This window comes from Platichthys flesus, chromosome 3 (assembly GCF_949316205.1).
Source record: "Platichthys flesus chromosome 3, fPlaFle2.1, whole genome shotgun sequence".
Lineage (NCBI taxonomy): Eukaryota > Metazoa > Chordata > Actinopteri > Pleuronectiformes > Pleuronectidae > Platichthys > Platichthys flesus.
In genome coordinates, this window is record NC_084947.1 from 16,719,468 (window position 1) to 16,743,466 (window position 23,999).

Consider the following 23,999-nt stretch of genomic DNA (forward strand, 5'->3'; position numbering starts at 1 on the left):
CATGTGCATTTCTCCTCCTCTTCTTCCTCTTTTTGTGTTGTTCTTTTTTTATTCCTTTTTTGAGCTCTATACGTAATCTAATCTCATTACGTTTAGCATTTTTCTAACTTAAGACGTTCAATCTTGGACTTTATCCATCACTACAAACAAGACACACTGGTTTGTTTTACTTCAGTATGTAATCACATGTAACCTTTACTTGCGCATTGAGTCTTACTGTGACAGGATTCCAGTAGGAGGGGATCACCTTAGAATTGATATTAGTCAAGTATTTTATTGTGTCTTTAACCACAAAATAAGGTAAATTCTGCCATTGGGATTCTACCTTTCCCCTCTACCATACAATTAATTAAATAGAACAACAAATATTCAGTTGACTTCCCTCACATTAACTTTGACTACTTATTCAAACCGACTTTCCTCACTGCTTCATCGTTTCAACTCTCACAATAATCAGTTTGAAAGATCACCTACAGCAGAGAGTTAATGTTAATATTTGATCAAACCTATATGGGACAAAACGGTAGTTTAGAACTCAGCCACTTTCCCACTTCCTCCCTTTGTCACAGCATGGATAACCCGTAGTGACACAGAAATGCTGTCTGGCGTGCAAGCTGCACTGTGTCATCTAAAAGTGGTGTCTTTTGTCATGTGAGGTTGACGAATTTGAGAAGACGTGATTTTCGATTATTGTAGTTCCTCATTGGGCTATTTGTAACACGAACCACAGCCGTTACTGTTTGCTGTATTAGGTTGGTGCTACTGAATTGTATTGCTGTATAATGATGTTTGAAATATTGTGTCTGCGTATAGTACCCACATTTAACAATGGTGCTTTTAAAAAAGTAAAAGCTCTTTGTGTGACTTTGGACTGTCATTTGAACTTTGAAGCAAATTTCAGTGAGCATTTTTTCGCCTGGTAGAAAAATTATACCAAATAAAGGTAATTTTAAATTTTTGATGCTGAGAAAGCTACCAGCTACCCAAAATATTTAACTTCATCAAAACAAGTTCAAATATGAGGAAAAGACACTATTCACTGCTGTTTCTCTCACTCGATACTGACTGCTAATTTATTTTCCAGTTGATTTTAAGATCTGATCCCTCACGTACAAAACTTTTCATGATAATTTCTTGTCACATATTGGACATTATACTCGTTTTTCACGCAACAAGAGTCCTTAGGCCCTCTGATGTTGACCTTTAGGGTGTTCCTGAATTCCATGTCCTGTTACATTACACGCACGCTCTCTCAACATTAACTGAAAATCAGCTGATGGCTTACATGGTTTGTTTTCTGCTTCCATATTCACAATTCATATCATTTGTCTAATTGGATCTTTTATTTTATTCTATGAAGCCCTTTATTTTAGTTTGTAAGGCCAATTTATTTTATGAATGCAAGGGGCTATATAAATGAAGTCATTATTTTGACATACTGCAATCCTTGAACTTTTAGACCACACCCTTTATCCAATTCCTAAACACACTAACCTGTTGTTGTTTCTTTAAATGGGATTCACTTTGGAGGATAGTGTTTGGTTTTATATTTTTTTTTTTCAGAAGTGAACAAAGACAAAAGAATATAACATAAATTATATGTAATAAATATCAAAGAGAAATGAGTACCTCAGTTTATAGGTATACGTTAAATCACAGTGTACAAAAACGCACATCTGTTAGCTTTAAAAAAAAAGGAAATGGACTTAGCTGTGATGTATTGTTAGACGAATTGAATATAAGTTATCATGTGCTGAATGTATTGCTTATGCAGAGTGTGACAGTCTGACATTTGTGTGCAGTCTAGCACCTCTGAGTGCCACATCATGCTTTGCAATAACCATAAATAGTCTCATTGTCTAACTGAAGTATGTTTCTTGCCGTATAAGGAAATGTACCCAAAGCAAGGAACTTGCCTGAAGAGATGTGACGGTCAAGACGTTTTTTCTTATAGTATGCAAATGTAACCCCACCTATACTTTGTAACTGAGCTTTTGAATAAATACACTGTGAAAGGGAAGTACCGTCAAAGTTGGCTGCGACCTACTCATAGGTGCGGACTTCCCTTGCAAGTAAAAACTACGTACGAGTGTATGTGTGGTGTTTGATTCGTGGATTCTTACAACATTGATACTAGGTGAAATTCCCTCGACATGTATTTTAGCTTTTATATTTCATTTTTATCCCACCATTAAACTGACGTATTTCTCCAGACTACTGCTGATATGCTGTGCTTGATTTTGACTTTAAATAGGTTTTGTTCCAATTACTTTAAACATCCTCACAGTTTTATAACTCTTGTGTTGTCTCTTTATTTGCTTCATTGTTGCTGTCACTTGCAATGAGCCTCTCATAATGACACTGATAAAGACTGTTGTTGTGTATTTGTTAGAGTAAAACATGTTGGCATGTGCTTACAGTTTTTCACAATTGTTAACACACAAAAAGCGATAATTCGGCACAATTTGCACAACCTTCACTTCATGTACCAATCGCTCTACCAAATTTGGCACTACTTCACACTTCCTTATCTGCATTAGACTTCCACCTTATTCTCCTTTCCTGAATCCCATTGAGGAATTATTTATCGCTTGGAGGTGGAAGGTATATGAACGGAACCCACAGGACCGGGTCCCACTGCTCCAGGCCAGGGAGGAGGCTTTTGGGGACGTGAGTGTCTGTCAGCATTTTGTGTGTAAAGTTTTCAGCTGCCTGTGTGCAGTTTTGAGAAAGCCTTTATTGTTTTGAAAAACGTGTGTTAACAATTGTGAAAAACTGTAATTTCTGTGAAGGGGGGGGGGGGGGGGGTTGAGCAGGCCGGTTAACAGTACTGTTCTCTGTGTGTACCGAAATAAAACTTTTTATGCTGCATATTTGTGTGCTGTTTTATGTTTGACTATGAATAAAGTGAGCCTACACTGAGACATTTACAAAAGGAGAAATGACTCATGCTCCAGAGTCACTGTCATTCATATGGTGTGATCTATTTTGATGATTGTGTTTTCAGTTTTGCACTACAGTGTGCTGTAAATGCTTGGTAGTGTGCAAGCAATTGCTTAGTTGTGTGTAATCAATGAATGGTATGTGTGTGTCATTTGAAAATATGGCTGTGTGTACCAAATGAAAACACGAGTTCCATTTTGTGAACAGGTAAGAGATTTGATAGCAAAGAGTCATCTTGCAAAGGGAGTGTCAGGTTTAGCATTTTGTGTGTGAGGTTTTCAGTTTTCTGTGTGCAGTTTTGAGAAAGACGTTATTGTTTTGAAAAACGTGTTTTAACAATTGTGAAAAACTGTAAAACATTATGACAGGCTTACATTTATGATGCCTGCCCTCTGGACCCTCAGACAATCTCAGAGAGTCCCCTAGATGTTCATCTTATTTGCTCTCTACCTTTTTGGGATGACCTTTGACCTAGGGAATTATCTCAGACCAGCTAATGGATGGGATCAGACTATACAGGTTTTTTCATCTTTAGGTACAAAAAAATATCCTTATTTCATCAGAAATCCCATGTGGGATGTGGTTTACCTGAAGTCATGGGCGGAACCAACCTCCCTATATAAATGTGCTTTCGACCCCTGCAAGTCAGATTTCACTTTTGGCTTGTGTATCTCCGGGTATCTAGATGTCCGTACCGACCTGTAATTTCTTGTAATAAACGTTGTTATATTGAAAGTACTGGGTCCTCGGAGTCTTTCCTCCATCATCAACAACTTCAACAACAACACCGACCTCTCGGCTGCATAGAATATACCATACTGTCAAGAGCTGTCACATGCTTAATATAAGGGAAAGGTCTCAAACAACATGTTGAACTGCAATATTCACAACATATATGTAAACTGCATTACAACAAAGAGGAACAAGCTGGTACGTACAGGGATATGACTGGTGTGTGACCTTGTTATTGTGAAATTCGAATCCACTTTCAGGAAGATGTCACTTATTTTAGGCTTATTTTTCGACCCCCTGCTGCCACTCAACATGCTACAGAATGTCTTGAAGTTCTACTCATAGACTTCTCATACACTACCCAAAATGAAATTTGATGATTATCAGGAACCCAACTAAAAAACATAAAGATCCCCTTGAAAATTGAAACTCTGGATTAGAAAGATCCCCGTGTGACGATGACAGGGACCCTCACTGAGTTACTCATCATCCATAGAGTAGACTCACTAAAAAAGGAGATTCACAAAATAAATTTTCACAGATAGATGCATGGATACAGAGAACTTTTTATTCAGAGAAGGTTTATCACAGCTTCATACCAACAGAGGTGTTGTCTTCAAAGACAGCCACTCAATATTTTATTTTAGATACATAAGAAAGGGATAACGAAAGAAATAATAAGAGACAGTAAGAAAGAAAGAAAGAAAGAAAGAAAGAAAGAAAGAAAGAAAGAAAGAAAGAAAGAAAGAAAGAACAATTTATTATTATTAGCGCGCGAGCACTGACAGGCACTGACAGACAGTGAGGCCCTATTGAAATTGTAAGGATTATTATTATTATTATTCATGCGATTGAATTGGCTTTTGCTCAAATTCTGACCAAAATTTGCAGAAAATTTGAAAGTGGTGAGTGGAGAAGCGAACTGTGCACATCCTGCGCAGGATTCATTTTATTTAATTAATTTTAATTCAATTAAATTTTTTTAATTCCCTTTTTTTTATTTATTTTTGTTTTTAGATTTAAAGAATGTAAGATATTGTGCAATTAATTGGTGATTGATGTCCTGTCAATTTTAAGGAATTCATTATCTTGCATGCAGATGGAGCAGGGTGGGAAATGAATTGGCTTTGGGAGGGCTTTAACATGCTCAAATTCTTACCAAAATTTGCAGAGTTAGAAAGTGGTGAAAATGTACGTATTCTGGAGGAAACAAACCTTCTGCTTAAGATTGAAAGGTCCTTTATTATTTGATTAATAAATTAATTCTATATGGATCTGGAGTGACTCTGCAAAAATGAATGGATTACCGTGCACAGACATGTTTGTTTATATTAAAAATGGGGTCTTTCATTAGGCCACATACATTTACGCAGGAGTGCTGGACAGCCAGAGCGCAGGTTCCCTTCATTTGACCTGAAGAGATGTGATCATATAAACGCATGAGAGCTGATTAGTTTCTTGGCACAAGAGGAGCAGCATGGTAATCCTGCAATATTGACCTCTCTGTGATTAAAACTGAACAGCCACAGTTCAAAGGGTAACTCGATGTAAAACGTCTGGCACCTGCGCGTCAACATTTGCTGTAAAAGAAAAACTTGTACCCGCCTCCTCTCAGTCTTGGGAAATCTGTGACCGTGGGATATTTGAACCTATAATGACTAGTGTCTTCTCAACACGCACGCAGAAGAACACCCTTTCTCCTCATTGGCTGCGGATGGTCGATGCAATCAGGTGGAGCCGTGCGTCCTGCTCAGCGAAGCTCAAAACCCCCGTGCGCTGCCGCCGCTGCAGGTATCCGACTGCTGGACTCGGGCTGATCTGCTGGAGGGATGGCGCACGCTTACAGACCCACCGCCGCAATCTCGCACGTCTTCAGGGGAACCTTTATCCACTCGACGCAGAAAAAGGCCGTGCAGATTCTGGAAGACGCGCTCCTCGGAGTGAACGCGGAGGGAAAGGTTTGACAGTCTTTTTGTAATATCTGATTATATGATCCGTATTTAAGAGAAGCCGCGCGGTCACCTCTTGGTATGTCGTTTTTTTTTATTGAATTCTGTTATCTGTTGGTTCACTCACTGGTGACTATTCTGTCTGTGCGTGAAAAACACGAGTAGGCAGACGGCTGAGTTGGACGGACATAGATCTGTTACTTCAAACTTTGTCTCCCATACAGTGAGCTGTCGTTGAGCAGCTTTCACAATTTATCCCAAAAGCTCTGACACTTACAAAAAAATGAATGATGGTCTGAAGTAAAGCCTCCGTAACCAGGCTATAATAAAGGAGATTTAAACCAATAAAACATCATTAAAAACCAAAGGGAAATACATAATTAATATATATGGTAAGGGACATTATGGAAATCAAATCAATCGAGACTGCAAATGAAGTGAAGCATCAACACAGTGGTGTATAGGCTGACATAAGGAATATATTTGAAGTTAATGATATACTATGAGATTAATGTATGACAAATTAATGCTCCTTTAAGTAGACCGGTGTTTTCATGCTTCACTGCTACGTGTGAAAACGTGTTTGCAGTTGTCTGCAAACACGTTTTTGTCATTATGCTTGATTCCAGCAACTGTTGGCTTCTTTCCATTCCACCTTCAGATCGCATTCATTGGAACAGGTGTCGAGCTGCACAAGCTGTCTCAGGCGTTTGGATTCAGTCCGTCTGAGGTGACGCAACTGACACAACAGTGAGTATGATTAGGGATTTAATCACTGGATAAGCACACTTGTGTTTCACAGCAATTATTATGCAATGACCTCAGGCAGTCAGTGAGTATAGCTAAAGATAGTGAGGACATTTGGACTCAAAATTTCACCTCTCATCCAAGAGGCTTCTTCAGTCCAGACTGACTGATGGAGAGCTGCTGTTGAAGCTCTGTGGCGTCAGCTTCAAGAATGTCCCCTAGTTGGTTAGTGATGCTGTCTGTTGGATTCATTGCAGTCATTTAAATAAGTCTGACTCATCCATTAGGGTGTATGTAAATTACTGAGTCATGACCTAAGGGGGGAACTTTCATTGTTGAGCCATAGGTTTATGTAATGTTGGGATATTTTCACTGTTACACAAGTCTGTGAATCCGTCACTGCTTTGGACTGCACACTTGCGGTTTTGTAGGTGTGTGATGGTTTGCATGAACCGGTTTTTGTCTCAGGGTGTTCACTGCATGGGTGTGAAAAACACAGGAATGTGATGCTTGTTGAAGATTGAGGCTCCAGACATATGCACATTTTAAACCTGCCCATCCTGCAGGGATGGTGTTCTTCATAGATCTTGCTGCCATTATCACAAAGGTCCAGTTTTGGTATCCGCAGGATTTAAGTGCATCCTTCAGATGTTTGTGCTCCTGGTGCATATGTTAGAACATTCTCTGCCGGGTGCTGAAGGGCGGTTGTTCCAGTGGGTGATGACAGTCAAAGTGTTTATCAAGAGAACTGAATTTGTTACACCACTTGAGTTCCAAAGATGCAAGTGGATCATTTCCCCATATGATGGTTGTTTATTGCATTGGACATAAAAGCAAAATCATTAAACAATTTCCATACTTGCTCCACTGCAGTGAGTTCTTCATGCCAGGAATGGTGGACACCCACATCCATGCATCCCAGTACAGCTACGCAGGTACGGCGCTGGACCTGCCCCTGCTGCAGTGGCTCAATACCTACACCTTCCCTGTGGAGTCCCGCTTCAAGGATTTGGACTTTGCCAACCGGGTCTACACACAAGTAGTGGTGAGTTTCCTGGTTTCATGAAATAATTCATGTGAATTAAAGCCACACAGTAAACCCAAACGGAGCCTTGCTTGTGGCATAATGCAATGATTATGATATTGCCAAAGGGGCAGTCACCCTGTGCTGTGGGAAAAATGTCAAAGCGGTTTCTCTGACAATTAGACGCTAATCCCTGAGTTGACAAGGGTGTGACCAACTCAGTGACATAACAATGTACAAAAGAATTGAAGGAGTTTAAACCTTTAACCTGTAATGTGATCCCTGCGCATTACAGAAAAGGACCTTGAGAAACGGAACAACCACTGCATGTTACTTTGCTACCATTCACAGCGACGCCTCACTTCTGCTGGGTCAGATTGCAAGTAAGACATCAAACACACACAAGCACACACACAAGCACACACACACACACACACACACACACACACACACACACACACACACACACACACACACAAACACAAACACAAACACACACATTTTGACCTAAATCTTCTCCGGAGTGTTTTCTATCTGTGATGTGGACTTCGGACTGAAATGTTGATTCATGTTGTGAAACCATTCAGGTGACATGAGGCTGGTAAAGGCTTCAGTCCATACATAAAGAGATGTCCCTTGAAATAAACGTGATGTAAGCCTGTCAACCCAAGCACATCGTTTTCTACATATGTCAGTTTCTCCACAGTACAAGTTATATCAGGACCTTTGTCTTTTTCCAAATGTTAAGCTGGACATGTGGTGTTATAAGCAGAGCTGAAATAACAATGTGCCGGACAGAGGTTGTGGGTCCTGTATGATCACTTATTTTGTTCACCTTTATGCCTTGTTCCTTATCATGTGAGGTTATGCAACATTGAACAGACCCTAACCCTAACCCTAACCCAAACACACACACAGGCATGCACGTAGACATATGCATACACACACATCTCATTTCCTAGACCCTTACCCTCACCTTAACCATCACAACATAATGCCTAACCCTAACACTGACCTAATTCTAACCCTAAAACCAAGTCTTAACACTTGAATAAGACTTTGTTGTGAGGACCAGCCAAAATGGCCTCACAATTATGGTATTTAACCAAAATTGTCCCTTATAACTATAGAAAGATGCATACACACACACACACACACACACACACACACACACACAGATACAGACTATTGTACTTTTAGTGAGGACTCTCATTGGCATAGTGCATTCCCTAGACCCTAACCCTAAAACTATTCCTAACCTAGATATGACTGTAGGGACTCCACAAATGTTTTTTAAACACCCACGATCTCCTGTGCCCCTCGGAGTGCTCGTTCAGACTACTGTGCTTTTTACCTAAAATAAACCTAAACCTAAGTTTTTACCCAAATCCTAATTCTAACCTAATTCTGACCCTAAAAGGAAGTCGTAACCCTTTGATAGCTCTTGCGAGGAGCAACAAAAATATCTTCACTTTTTCATAATAACACAACCATACTGAGCACTGGCAGGTTTACGTAGTCCTTTTGTGTAACCAGGTTCATTGAACCCTCACCTTTGTCCTGTTCTGAGCAGCTGTTCCATTTTGCAGAGGACTGTTGCAATTCAATGATCATAAAGTACGTGTGCGTGTGTATATGTGATTATATTCAAGTCACATCTCTTTTCTGTGTGCGTAGCCTTATGTATGCAGTATGTCACACCGAAAGAGATTTAACAAGAGTATTTGTGGAAGGACTGAACACAAATACACTATGATTCAGTGGGGTTTTTTTGTGAAGCACTTTGTAACCTTGCTTAGATAAGTGCTATACAAATGAATGTATTATTATTATAATGATACACACTGATATCCGAGAACTCTGAAGTACACACAAGACACATATGATGTAAAGGTGTTATTGATCTGCATTTAGCAAAGGATTGTTGATTATACTCATACAAGGTCAAAACTGAACAAAGGATTTAATTGATGGGACCTTATAAATTGAAGAGTGCTATTGAAATTTCCATTTCAATAGCACTCTTCAAAACCAGTTGCATGAGATAAAAGAACAACATTAAAACACTAACATAAATAAAAATAAAATGGAACAATAGAAATGGGATGTTGTATATCAAACATCTCTCAGATACCTAGTTCACATGTTATGATCATGTTATCACGGTCAAGTTAAGTGGTTAAGTGAAGCAAGTCGTATTTTCATGCTCAATACGTCCAAAGTGAAAAAAGCTGTGACACGTTGCGCGATTGTCTTTCGAACTCAGCGTGATCTCAATCATCCTTCTTTTTCCTGCAGACGACTTTGGACAGCGTGCCTTGGTGGGTAAGGTGTGCATGGACAGGAACGAGGGTGTGAAACACTACAAAGAGACCATCCAGGAGTCGCACGAGGAAACCTCTCGGTGGGTATATGCAACCCTACTCCACTGTGGAAGGGCAGATCAAATATATACGTGTCGGCTCAAGCTGTAAAAGTAACAACAGCATCACTCAATTTAGTGTTATTGACATTTTGCTTTCATTTTCTTTTCTTGGTCCTTATGTTTGACACACATGCCACTCTAAGGTTACACATCTCTTGTGAGGTTACGCCCTGTGGAAGATGATTTATCGGTTCTTGTCAAGAACGGTCACGGTCAATAGACATGCATACCTCAGGATATTCTCTGTACAGAGGCTGAACACTTTCCATGCGTGCTACATACATGGAAGGAAAGAAACATGGCTTTAATTCCTCATGAGCTACATCTCACGTGTAGTGTGTGCTACCCCAGAGAACTGCAGTGTATATAAACTCTGCACATCTCTTTGTCTGTGACGATCTCTTCTTGAATGCATGCTGGGAACAAACATTGACCCAGCGCTGTATCAAAGTGCCTCAGCTGAGAGGCGCCCTCAGACCTTGCTGACCGAGATGAATCCTTCTCAGTGTGTTCTTTAATAACTGTGACCGTCAGTCAGCGCCTGACATCTTCTGGACAATATCCTGAAGATGTGGCGAGGTGCTGTATATAAGAGCACAAATTTGCTGCTGAGATCTTTTGAATCTTTTCCTGCCAGCCCCCTGGTGAAATGTCAGCGTGAGCCCATGTGAGAACACAGCGGGACATTTTCCAGAACGTTTACCGCAACAGGCAAACAGGCAAACAGGCAAACGTCAGGAAAATTAAAAAAAATATCTAAATCTAAAGATGTCAACATAGAAAGACGTGATTTGAGGTCTTTTGTCAATTAAGCCCGATACCGGTGTCGATGTGTATAAACAAAAAACCCTCAACTCGACAGCAGAATTTATATGTTACATCGTCGTGCTGGACAATTCCAGCTGTTTTAAACACAGAATTTGTTTGTCTAAAAACAGCTTTATGATGAGGCAGTTTTTAGTTTACAATATGTTACAGACACAGATATGCCACAGATATATGCTGTGATGCTCAATAACTGCCACCATGTCTGAATAAATAAGAGAAAATCTAGTGGGAATTCATCAAGTTTCTCTGAATGGGGAGCATCAGAATGAAATCCATGGTTTCAGGGCATCTGAGTGGCATAAGACCGAAATTAGCATGGTCTTGATGTTTAAATTCCTATCCTGTTCCTATTGACACTTCCTAGTATTACCTCTACAATACAGATATGCTCATCACAGAGAGTGTACCCGTCTCTGACGACCTATTTTTAATCGTTGTTTTGTTCCCTCAAGGTTCATTGCAGAGCTTTTAAACAAAAAGGTAAGGTTTTTATATTAAGATAACCAGGACAATTCAACACTGCAAGTTAAACGATCAAAGGTCTGCATTATATTCTTCTATTCTCCCCTCCCAGTACCCCCTTGTGAAGCCGATAGTGACTCCTCGCTTTGCACTATCCTGCACAGGAGCCTTGCTCGGACAGCTGGGAGCAATCGCTAAGAACAACAACCTGCACATTCAGGTGAGCTCACTGTGGCAACCAAAACCAGGCCGTGTCCACTGGGGACTGTTGCCATGGAGACGGTTTATTGTTTGGACCTGTGGGGGTTTTGAGCAATGACATAAAAACAGACTTACACTTCAGATGAATGAAGAACTTACTTTCAGAAAAGCATTCGGATTGAGTTCATCCTGTCACCTCAGTGCCTCAGGCTCCATGTAGATGCTACAGCTTTATGGAGTTGAATTTGTACTTAAATTATATTTTGAAGAGATATTGTATGCAAATGAAGAATATTTAGATAGATCCAACGAAAACATGTTTGTGATCAATAAATGTACTTTTGTGTTTGACAGAGTCATATCAGTGAAAACGTTGAGGAGGTGAACCTTGTAAAGGAGCTGTTTCCTGAATCAGAGTCGTACACGGACGTCTATCACAGACACAACCTGCTCACAGACAAAGTGAGAACACATCACTGCCTGCACACACACACACACACACAGACACACACACACACACACACACACACAACTTACCAACATCTGCCTACATCTATCTTAGTCCTTTGACTTTTACCGTAACAATCACCACATTCTAACCACAACCCTAAAACCAAGTCTTGACTCTGAATTGGTGGTTTTTGAAGGTGGTTCAAAAAGTGAGGACACACACGCACGCACACAAACACAGACACACACACACACATCCACACACACATTTCTGTGCAAAATAGAAACTGTATGAATGCTTAAAGGGGACATATTATGCCCATTTTACCACAGACGATATGGTTCCTTGGGGTCTTAATGAAATGTCTGTAACATATGTTGGTCGAAATACCACAAGGATCATTTAAAACAGCACCCTTTTTACCCTGTCTAGAACAGCCCTCCTCAGATTGACCTGTTTTGAGTGCCCCGCCCCACCCACCCCCGTTGAGCCTGGCTGCGAGAGCCCCAGCTCCCCAGCGCAGCCCCGCAGTGGGAGCAGTGGAAGCTTGAGCTGGTGCAGCAGCAGCATCCTTCCACACTGTTGAGTCAACGTTTAGAGGTGTCTCGGGGGGTCCCTTGTTTATAAGACCACTTAAATGTCTGACGGGTAGCAGATCGTCCAAGGCCATGTAGCGAGACTCCCTACATGGGCATGGTGTGACTATGACGTTTATTTCGGTCGTAATCCCATTCGACGCACTCTAGTGTATCGTTTCTGACATAGAGGAACCACAACAAATCGCAGTATTGCTTTTTTCCAGAGGTTTACGGACGGTAGAAATGCCAGATACCCAAATTAACGTGTAGAAGCACTACAAAAGTGGAATTTTCATAATATGTCCCCTTTAACTGCTGAACAGGGTTGATTTTAATTGTAACGGGAATGCTTCACAGACAGTGATGGCCCATGGCTGCTACCTCAGTGATAAAGAGTTGGATCTATTCAGAGAGACGGGAGCCTCTGTGTCTCACTGCCCCAATTCCAACATTGCGTAAGTATCCAGGTGTTTCTCAAGAAATTGACCTATGCCCATGATGATTGACATAACACAGATTTAACAGTAAAATAGCACTTTAAAAGTGTGAGGCATTATCAAGAATGCCTAAATGAAAATATGTAATACAGAGGAAGCTTAATGGATCATTGTATTAGTCATCTCTCTATCTATCTCTCTCTCTCTCTTTCTCTCTCTCTTTCCAGATTGTGCAGTGGTTTGTTAGATGTCCGCAACGTCCTGAACCACAAAGTGAAGTTGGGGCTGGGAACAGGTGGGAAAAGATTCACTTTTTGCACATTTTCAAGTGCCATGATGCTTTTTGACAAACTTTTGACCCGCTTCATTTCGAGAGCTCCTCTGCTCTGCGCACACAAGCATGCGTGTGAGCATCACATGATAGCATCATCTGGTTTTACAGAAGTCTGGTTGTTTTACTGACGTAGGGAGTTCAGTCAGCTGATGTGTCTGACAGCCTGGTCAGCTGATCACTCTTCATTTAGCTGGTTTTGTCATCCATCTTTGAGTAAATCTTAACATCTGAGTTCAGGGTTTCTGTAGGGTCAATTCAATCATTGAAATTTTTGGTTTTAAATATTTTTTGAATATTACATTTAAGAAGTTATTATATTATGCTTGGGTAGGTCTCAGTTGTGTCAACATTTGTGTAATGCTACCGTAGATACTACAAACAAGATCAATGTGGAACTCATATTAGTCTATAAGCATCACCCTGCTTAGAATGTATCACAGTTCCCTCTGCCTGTCTCTGGGGAGGATAAAGGACTCTCTCTGCTTTGGGGCAAAACATAGCATTTTGAGGGTAATTCTCTACTAGACTACTTCCCTTTATCTTCAGTAAGGGGGAATCTTAAGGAATTATGTGAAAGTCTTAACTTTAGGTTGTTGAAACATGCACATCGGAAATTTGAAAATGCACATTCTGTATTCATATTCCCACAGGCATTCACAAGTCTGTGAAAAAGTCTGTGAATGCCTGTGTTTGTGTCTTTATATGTGCCTTTTTTCATGTGACCCACCTGTGTTTGTGGTCCTACATCAGACGTGGCGGGGGGGTACTCAGCCTCTATGCTGGACGCTGTGAGGAGAACCTTGGACACATCCAAAGTCTTGACCATCCAAGACCCGGAGTACAACACACTCACCTTTGAGGAGGTGTTCAGACTGGCCACACTAGGCGGCAGCCAAGGTAACGCACATAACCAACGGTCACTCAATATGTAGAAGAAACCATGAAAACACTTGAGTGTTCAGCCCCTTTTGCTCCTCACAGTTTCAAGCAGTGCTGATTTTCTTGCTCGAGTGCCTGCACCCACGCCAAGTGACTCAGCAGAATCAAAATACCAGTCGCTTTCAGAACATGATGTTTTTGTTGATGATGGCTGATTGCAATTTGACAGAAGTGCAGAAAGAGTACAACAGGGTATTTGACTGTGTGTTTCGTCTACAGCCTTGTCCTTGGATGACCAAACAGGGAATTTTGAGGTGGGCAAAGATTTCGATGCCCTGAGGGTGAACGTAGCTGCTCCTGGTGCACCCATCGACCTGATCCAGTGTGAAGAGCCAAAGGTTGGTGGATGAGCACCTTCTTCATCCAGCACTCAACAGAAACCAACACATTCACGTAAAGATTTATAAAAGCAAAAATACACCCATTTTCAGACTAATTTATCTTCATTTTACTTTCAGATTCTGTTGGAAAAGTTCTTGAATTTGGGTGAGTGTCCATTTCAGTTTATATTTCCTAGTCAATTTATTTGTGTAGCCCATGTTCACAAATCACATGTTGCCTCATAGGACTTACCAAGTTGTGATATCCTCAGGCCTTTAACCCTCAGCTAGAGTGAGGTAAAACTACAACAAAAAAATTGAAATGCACAAACTTAGGGGAGAGCTGCAAGTGAAGGAGATCTCTGCCAGGCCACAGACTTAAGTGCAATAGATGTAGCCTGTAACAGAGCACATCAACATAATAATAATATCTATAGTATTCATGAGAAAAGAAGAAGAGTCTACTATAAATGGAGAGGTACACAAAGTATTTCTGAAAAATAAAAAGTCTGACAAAGAGGAATTTGACATTTAAGCAATCTAGTTGTCGTCATAATCCACAATCACCTGCCACCATGATTAACAATGTGGAGGCAACAGTGATCCTGGATCTGCAAACGAGAAAGTACAAGGACTCTGGTAAATAAGTCAATTCAGTAGCATGTATTGATGAGAAATTAATGTGATTAAGAGGGAGAGGAGGAAAGAAAAACAGAAGCTCTATGTGTCGTATGTCCCTGGCATAGGCCTATAGCAGCATAACTGGTCCAAGGCAGTCCTGAGCCAGCTGTTACTAAAGGCTTTATCATACAGAAAGGTTTTAAACCAACTCTTAAAAGTAGAGAGGGTGTCTGCCTCCCAAACTAAAACTAGGAGATGATTCCACAGGAGAGGAGCTTGACATCTGAAGGTTCTGGCTCCTACGACAAGTAAGCCTGAATTCTGCGAGTGCAGTGCTCTAGTGGTGTGATACGGTACTATGGGCTCCTTAAGGAATGATGGCACCATGTCAAAAAGAGCTTTGTAGATGAGGAAGACTATTTCAAATTCGATTGTAAATGCATCTGTGTTGTTCTTCTGTTCTAGGTGACGACCGTAACATAGTGGAGGTGTTTGTGGCCGGGAGAAAGGTGGTACCTTTTACAGAGCCAGCGGAGTAAAGCTTTTGGATTCTCTGCACATTTCAATCTGTCTCGCAGCTTAAGATACTCTGAAAGTTGTGATATACTGTATGCAGCAAAGGCCTGATCAACTGGAACTACATATGGATGCAAAATAGTGTACTTTGTATTTTATCTGTAAAGACGAATAAGTCAAAAAGGAAAATTGATGATGAATATTTGAATGTTAAATCCAGAGGTTAGAATAGGTGCGATTAAGTGAAGGTCATACAAATAGTGTTAGTCTGAAATGTAGACTTATCCTCAAGAATTCAAAGTAGTGACTGATCAGTACAGGGAATAAGGGATTTATCAAGTGCACTTTTACTGTTAGTTATTACAGAGATAGTTAGTTAGTTGCTCATTTTTGCATAATGAAATACATTTTTAGGTTCTCTTTGTTTATGTTAACACGATTGTACACTAACACTTTTTACATAGACACATTCTAACTGACAAAGATCAAACTACTGGGGATTTAAGCCTGTGTAGGGTATTAACAACTACATATTTCACTGATTCATTGATTGAATAAAGTGAAGAAACTAACTAACTAAGTGATAATAGCGTTGGACTAACGTAGACTGCAATGATTACTTACTGTGGGTTCATGGTCCCATTTTCATTCTAGTGTAGCTAGAAAATGTATTATTATATAACTGGTTTTGCCTAGATTTGAATGTTCAGAGATGATTGTTTGTTTTTTTTCACTGCACACTCCATTCAAATGCATCCACGAGTGTTTAAAAGGACACAGTACTAGACTGTGTTATTTGCTGCGTCCGCTGTCACCTTTCCATTTGTCGGTCTGCTCCGTGCACGAACTGAAACTAGAATCATATATTATATTTAGCTGCATTAACACATTTCTGATTTGGTCATATCCATCTCCTGAGTTGACCTTAGGGAAAAGAGAAACGAGCCTGGTTTGTTATTGTGAGAGTCACGACTATAGTTTTTTATACTAACCTTATATTTACATATTAATTCTAATGGTTTAACCACTGTTATGGAAAATTCCTCTGGCCAGTGTCTAAGGTTATGGAAATCCCCGGACTAGGTGTCTCACTGCTGTGACCTTGGCAAACAGGGAGTTTGCCTCAGCGGAAATAGCAGATAGACACAGAGGAGGAGTTCATATCTTTTTTCATATTACGTTTTATGAAGCACCTCTTTGTATTAGTTCTGGCATGACTTTTTTTTCATATTATGTGTTATGTAAAGCCTCTTTGTATAAGTTCTGGCTTTTGTGAACCTGCGGCCAGTTGTTCCATTTTGAGCATCCGTGCTTGTTGTGTAAACTCTGCAGAGCTTACTATTATAAAGACTAAATGGCAATTCCAGTCTGAGCATTTCATTATTCCAAATCTCAAGATGAATTTCCATCACACCACTGAGATGATTTTAAGGACCACCCATATTAAATACACTTTATTTATACACAATATTTATAGTCCTCACTGTCTCATAATTGTCAGGAAATCAAGGGAAATGAAATGCACACACTGATGAGTATGTTTTTGTCTTGATAAATTAGGATGTATTTAAGACAAGATTCCTTTTTTTTACTGAAATATCACTAATTATTTTATTATCAGAAAATATAACAGAAAGATCAGCAAATTGTATATGTTAAAGATTCTCTTCATGCGTCACATCATGGGGGATTGAAATAAAAAATACCAACAAGTCTACTTTTTTGTTTTGAATGCAGTTTTTTGTATTAATTCTGCAGTATGTTACCAAGCAGCTACTGATCAATGTCGATGGAATGATATATATGGATGAACAAACTGCCCTTGGACACCTCCAGACGACTAACAGAGCAGCTCCGCTAATAGTCCATCTTCTCCATCTGGCTGAGACAGCTCAGACAGGGAAGATGGCAGAGAGACACGAAGATACTCACGTCCTGCTGACCCCAAGGGCCCTACTCCTCTTCTTCAACTAGACCATTGGAGACTGTGTGCACTGCGGGGGTGATGTTAATAGAACAAGAAATATTCTCTCACTTACCTCTAGTGGTAAAGAAGCCATGAAAATAGTTTCAACAGTCATATATTTTAGAATTGTTTGTGGATCAGCAATCCTACAGGCCAGATCTACCATGTTTAACCAACCTTGATAGTTTGAAGCTATAACATGTAATGTTAACCAGAGTGAGCAATAATAAATTATAATATTATTATGCAACAAATAATGGATGAATGGGTAGTTATTATCAATACAAATATATGCACATAGTGAATACATGCAGTCTGTACTTAACAGAAGCCTCATTATGAACTTAATTAAACGTTACCCCAGATAATCATGATCCGTTAATTTCAAGTGCCCCTTTTCCATCAATTGGTTTCTTCCCCCTACTTTTTTATTAACTCGTCACTTACAAACAATCCTTACTATGAATATGACAATTTGTTTCAAGTTCACAATGTACTTAAACAAGGAACAATGCTCAAAGGCCCTGTCAAAATCCACAATACAAAAAACACAAGCTAAGTGAGAAACGCTGCAAAACTGGCAGCTAAACAATGCTAGACAATGCAAAACACTGCCGGTTCCCTGAGCGGACGAACACAGTGCTCTACCCACCAAGAAGGAATCGACTGCCAAGCCTTTATAGACAGGTTGATGAGCTGAGTGGAAACAGGTGAAGCCAGCCTCGCCCCCTGGAGGGGGAGGGAGAGAAAGAGAGAGAGAACACAAAAACCTACAACAAAACCAAAACACAATCCTCTCAAGTGTTTTCAAGTGAATAGCTATTTTAATGAAACTCTGCAGCGATTCAGTTACATTTTCATTTGCTACTGGATTAAAACAGGTTATTGTGCTGGATAAAAATAAAATGTCATGGTTATTTTGCAAGATATTGTGTTCTCCCTCCCATTTTTGTTTGTTTGTACCGTGACCATGAACTTATTGGTCGCCATCTTGATTGACCCATCTTGACTGACACATAAAACAAGGGCTAGGGCCAAGTGGTCGGCTAATGGGTGAATTGGGACCGGGCAAGGAATATATATCCAATGATGTGTGACTTTGCTCCAACCTAAAGAGACAGCTGAAAAGGAATAACTTAAATGTGCACCTTGCTGAATCAGGAATTGTGGCCCCTGTGGCCCCCTGATTTAGAAAAACCCTTGATCCGCCACTGTATCAAACCACTGAAAAGTTTCCGAAGCAAATGTGTTATCTGCCGGCCCTGGTTTACTACCCTGATTTCTGACTTTCAGGAAGACATAAACTACTCGGGTCACGTCTTGCCGCGTCACCTATCAACTTATCAATATGTTCAGACTATTTGCATGTGGTTCATTCAGTTTTCAGTCCATAGCTGGTGTTCAAATCTAACCCTTGATTCATAACAAGCTGACCGGATGTGCCTGCGAGACCGAACACAGGGAGAACAATTCCACGAATTGCAACCAGGAAGTGCTGCGGGGAATCCCGTATGTGAACTTTGAGGTTGTGCTCTCTTCTGCACGTCTGGCTCCTTCTTGTGTGAAAACATCCAGCTCCTGTACAGCTGAGAGGTAGGAGACAAAGAAACTCTTTTTATCAATATACTCTCTCCATATAAAACCCTACACTCTGTTTATACGTGACAATATTTATTTAATGGATTAAATACTGGCATTGTACGTACACACAGTAAATACACATTCTAGTATATTTTGTGTATCTTCTTAAATGGAAAAAAGACAAAACAACACAGTTATACAGCTGGTTAAGAAACAGTGAACTAATTTCAGTGCTATGCAAAATCAAAACAATACACGTATAAACTGGTACATGAAGCAAGAAGGACCAGGAAGAAGAAACATCCTATATTACCTGTCCCATTACTATAAATACAATACAATATTCAATACAGGTGACCATTTGATTTCCTTTCTTTTCACAAATCACATAACAAATCAATTATAGATTAATCAATAACCGCCAAAATAACGTAAACATTACTCAACAAGATCAAAAAGTTTCAAAACGTTTTTTCATAAATTTTATATTTTCTTAAATTGAGTAATGTTTCAGCGAGATCAGCGTTTTTTGTTTTTAGATTTCTTTTATTCTTTCTGTCCTCTCAATCTTCTCTTTGTTTCCCACCAGCATCAAAAGCCTCAGAAGCCTCCTCCTCTCTTACAACCCAGCATCCCACTTCAGCACCGCAGCCAGCCACTTCTGCTCTGCAAGGCCAATGTTCGCCCTAAATTTGAGCAAAACCCTGCCAAGGAGGTGCGTAAGAAAAACAAGGAGCAAGGGGAGAGGCGGGAGGACGGATGAAGACGGCTCTGTCCTGTCACTGACACGCCTTTGTCTGCTCAGCCTCGCCGACAACATGAAGGACGTGTGGGTGAAAGACTACGCTGACAAATACCTGGATCAGTATTCATTCAGGCACATTATGGGACCTTTCAATTTACTCCGTGAGTTTGCGAGGGCTTATTCAACATTCCTCTCTCACCTGCCTGCTCCCACTTTATGGCATTTAAATTTGGAACTGTCATTACATGACTGTTACTGTGTGTCGTTTAAGTGACTGTGTCATAAATCAGTGATCACACGTTTTGTTTATCTCTAACCATTTGAACTTCAGCAACTGTCATTCACCATGTTAGCAAAATGTCTGAGATGTCAATACAATGATTGCCCTCGACCTCTCTGGCCCGAGAATAATAGATTAACAGAGTGATGGATCACTTCTAATGCCTCTCCTTCCATCTTTTACTCCCCATGTAGCTGGAGAACTGGTTGAGGAGCTCACGCAGATGCTGTGCACCAGAAAACAATTGTCCCGAGCGGCCCTCCACCTTCTGCTGGTCCCCCAACTCCGTGGCCTGTCACTGGAAAGCTGTCCTGGTCTGGTCACCTCCGCCCTCTGTGCCCACATTACTGCACGTTGCCAGGTCAGGCTGAAACCAGTGTCTCCTGAAACCAGTGTCTTATTTTACAAATACCTGTGGGCATATTTAATAGTTGGGAGTCAGCGTGAAAGATAACGTGAAGCATCAGTTGCCTCATTGCTTGCTTACGTCTTTACATCTTCAAAAAAATTGTTCTTCACTGAAAGGCAATGAATCATTTGATATATGGGGTCGAAAATTATCCAACAGTCGGAGTATTTGTTTCTTAGGGATGGAAAAATGCATTAGTCGGCCGTATTCGAAGTCTAGTCGCGCCTCTGTTACATAATAGGTCTTCAAATGCAGCCTGTGAAGGATGCAACCCCTGAATTGAGACACAGCTTGTGTTTGTTTTTTTTGTCCCAGGGTCTGTGTAGACTGGATCTATCTGGGGCCCAGCAGCTACCCTCAAAGGTCCTATGTGAAACCATCTGCTGCCTGCCTGCCCTCCGCTCGCTCTCGCTGGCTGGTATGCCTTGTGACGCATGTGTGATCACCACGATTGCCCACCACTGCCGTTTGCTGCGCCACCTCGATGTATCCTGCTGTCATTTCCTTTCCCCTGCTGCACTACTTCCTCTTGGAGGTGGTGCCTTTTGCTCATCCCCTGCTCGTCCTTCAAGCTCATCGTTTTGCCGCACCTCTACATCTCCACCTCCTAGTTCCTCTTTCTCCTCTGCCCCCTCACCCTCCGTCTCTTCAGCCCTGCCTCCTCTCCCCCTCAGTAGTCTACTGGCTCTGGATATTGGGTTTGGGGAAGAAGATGGAGACAATGCGGGGGCTGCAGCCTACCTACTACTCTCTCTGCCTGGGCTTGAGAGAGTGGCCATGGAGGGCCTAGCACAGGCCTGCTGTCTCATTGAGCACAGAGAGTTTAAGCAGACAGATGAGTTCAGTTACAGAGAAGGAGTTCCGAGGCTGGAAGAGGTGTGGAGGGAGAGGAGGAACAGGCAGGGGATCGATAGTTGGAGGAAGAAGAGAGAAGACGTAGCAGCAGGGGTTGAGGAACATGATGATGAGGAGGAGATATTGTGGGAAGACTATTGTGGTGAGAGTGAGAAAGACGCATGTACAGATGAGGAGCCAAGTTGCTCTCTGAAACAAGCAGAGGAAAAAAAGCGAGGGAGAGTTTTGTCAGAGTCGGGTGATGAACACCTGATCCTGCACCTAAAAGATGTCAAGGGTGTTACTTGGGACTGTCTGGAAAGTTTAAGCCGTTTATGTCCAGACATCTGCTCCATATCCATGAACGCTGATGATGAATCAAGTACGGGGAGAAGGAGTGGGTCTGTGTTAGCTGCAGCCCTCCGGACATGGTCAGCCCAGCTGCTGAGCCTCTCAGTACAATTCCCTGGCCCTCTGGTGGATCTGCTTCCTGCCATCCAAGTTGTAGGCTCCTCCCTGGTCTCTCTCACCGTGGAGGGTGTGAAAACCAGCCCCCAAAGCCCTCTACTGGAGGTCATCAAGTCCTGTCCAAGACTCAGAGACCTACTCATCTTTGCTGAGCCTCCAATCATGCCAGAGGAGGAAAATGGGGAGTGGGATCGGTGGGATGAACGGGATCTGCCACAGCTGCCTCACCTCTCCTCTCTCACACTCAAGTAAGGCTACTGTTGAGATGCAAAATGTATTACAGCAGGACTCACTCTGGGGAAGGAGTATATTTGAACTATTGCAAAAGATCAGTGACATATACATTTGATAGATCCAGCAGATTAATTGAGATTAGATTGACTACCTATATCAAATGTATCCTTTGTTTCTCCCATATGTCGACAGATTCTCTTACAGTCACAGCCAAATGAAACCTGCCATGTCCTGGAGGTCCCTGAGGAAGACGCTCAAGTGTCTCCTAATTGGTTCTCCTTTACTGGAGAAGCTCACACTGGTCTCCCTGCCGTGCCCTCTGGACTGTGTTTTAAAGTGTGTATTGGGCCCACACCTAAACCCCCGTATGGACTCTACAGACGTACCCCCCGTGCCACTGAGACGAGTACAGCACATTACACTGCAGCGGACAGATGTGACGATGGTAACAGTGAAAAACATAATACAACACAGCAAGAGACTCAAGCTTGTGGATGTGAGATACTGCTGGCAGATCAGTAAGGTTGAGTGGCTGAGCTGCATGAAGTCCAGCGAAGTGCAGGTGGTCTGGGTGTAAAGAAGAAAGTTTGGAACTCAAATAGAAATGTAGCACAATGCAAATGGACAGTGTAGTACATTTGACACAGTGGAACTATTGCTGCTTATAGTTAGAGCCCGAGCAGCGACCACTGTGTGTAGACGGTATTGAATTTCGTATTTTTATCCTTCCAAATAATCCCAAATTTGGCGTAATAAACTTTTGAAATCACACAACAATCTTGCATGATAACACCTTGATGATGAAAAGTTGTGCCCTTGGTGAGTTTTTGTTTCACCTTGAAAACAATAAGTTGTTGTAACTTCAGTGTACACTCTCCAATCTGCTCCAAACGTGTGTATGAATACATGTTCCTTTTTCACCTGGAACACTTGAATCAGTCCAAGATTTGATTATGTTTGATCAAAAAAGATTTTTCCTCGTTTGATGCTGTTAAAAATGAAAACAAAATTGCGGGTGGCCAACTGTCAAATTACAACCACACCAGGAACACAATAGTTCACAGTATCATTTGTAATCATCATCATACATTGAGTTGTTATTGATGCCATGCTTAGAATCACGAAGAGAGAGATGGAGAATTAAGATTTTTTGAGATTTAATATATTTTGAAAATGCAGTTTTGTTACCGTCACTGTGCTTATTGCTGAATGTGACGAGAGGTGTATTTGTGGATGCATGTTTTTTTTTTTTGTCAAAGTATGTTTTTAAATGGGGTGTGATGACGACTGACATCCCTCATTATGACCACAGTGTTTGCCAAACTCAGTGCAGACGTCCTGCAGAAAAACATCTGACTGTTGCTAAGGGAAGAGGCCTTTAATGTGTTCCACAAACACTCTATTACACACTACAATATATTTTTGCTCATTTCAAAATATAAATTTAAAAATATAAATGATGAATGATACTCTTTTGTGTGCATTTTGATGCCTTGTGAAATGTCATCGGTTCCTCTTATTTGCTCTTACTGATTATAACAGTTAGAACTTTAACTGTTGACTTGTAAAAACCATATTTTAAAAAAATGTAAAATTCTCTCCAAAATGTATAAGAAATGGAATCCATAAATAGTTCCATTCTAAAAGTACCCAACCCTAGACACGGGTCTCAAACTCTATTGATAATGATCTTACTATGATGAGTAATACAAATCTTAAACAAATGACAGTATATTACTCTAAAGTCAGTATTTATATGAAAATGTGAATTAAATTGAATCCTCTGTCTGTGTACTTATTCAGTGATATTCCTGACAAATGTTGATTTAATAATAGAGTTTTATCAGGTTTTTACATCAGTTTTAAATAATCACAATAAAGTGACGATTTAAATAAACAAACTGAATCTTAGGGCGGTTCCGTAAAAAAAATAGGGACGTAGAAAACGAATCTCTTGTTGAACTCTACGGTCAAT

At 40.8% G+C, this 23,999-nt stretch overlaps 2 protein-coding genes across 2 annotated transcripts; both read left to right on the top strand.

Annotated features, from left to right (window-relative positions):
* Nucleotides 1–5,295: 5,295 nt before the first annotated feature.
* gda (guanine deaminase) lies at nucleotides 5,296–17,224 on the top strand. The gene is made up of 14 exons (XM_062382225.1): nucleotides 5,296–5,633; nucleotides 6,286–6,374; nucleotides 7,245–7,416; nucleotides 7,691–7,778; nucleotides 9,694–9,799; nucleotides 11,101–11,128; nucleotides 11,223–11,330; nucleotides 11,666–11,773; nucleotides 12,698–12,795; nucleotides 13,005–13,072; nucleotides 13,862–14,008; nucleotides 14,270–14,388; nucleotides 14,509–14,536; nucleotides 15,457–17,224. Exons 1-14 carry the CDS (start codon nucleotides 5,505–5,507, stop codon nucleotides 15,528–15,530), a joined length of 1,362 nt encoding a protein of 453 aa, XP_062238209.1. The 5' UTR covers nucleotides 5,296–5,504; the 3' UTR covers nucleotides 15,531–17,224.
* Nucleotides 17,225–18,941: 1,717 nt separating this feature from the next.
* si:ch211-214j8.12 (uncharacterized protein LOC100000539 homolog) lies at nucleotides 18,942–23,493 on the top strand. The gene is made up of 5 exons (XM_062384790.1): nucleotides 18,942–19,066; nucleotides 19,644–19,960; nucleotides 20,274–20,440; nucleotides 20,804–22,038; nucleotides 22,217–23,493. Exons 2-5 carry the CDS (start codon nucleotides 19,732–19,734, stop codon nucleotides 22,599–22,601), a joined length of 2,016 nt encoding a protein of 671 aa, XP_062240774.1. The 5' UTR covers nucleotides 18,942–19,066; nucleotides 19,644–19,731; the 3' UTR covers nucleotides 22,602–23,493.
* The last annotated feature ends 506 nt before the right edge of the window (nucleotides 23,494–23,999 follow it).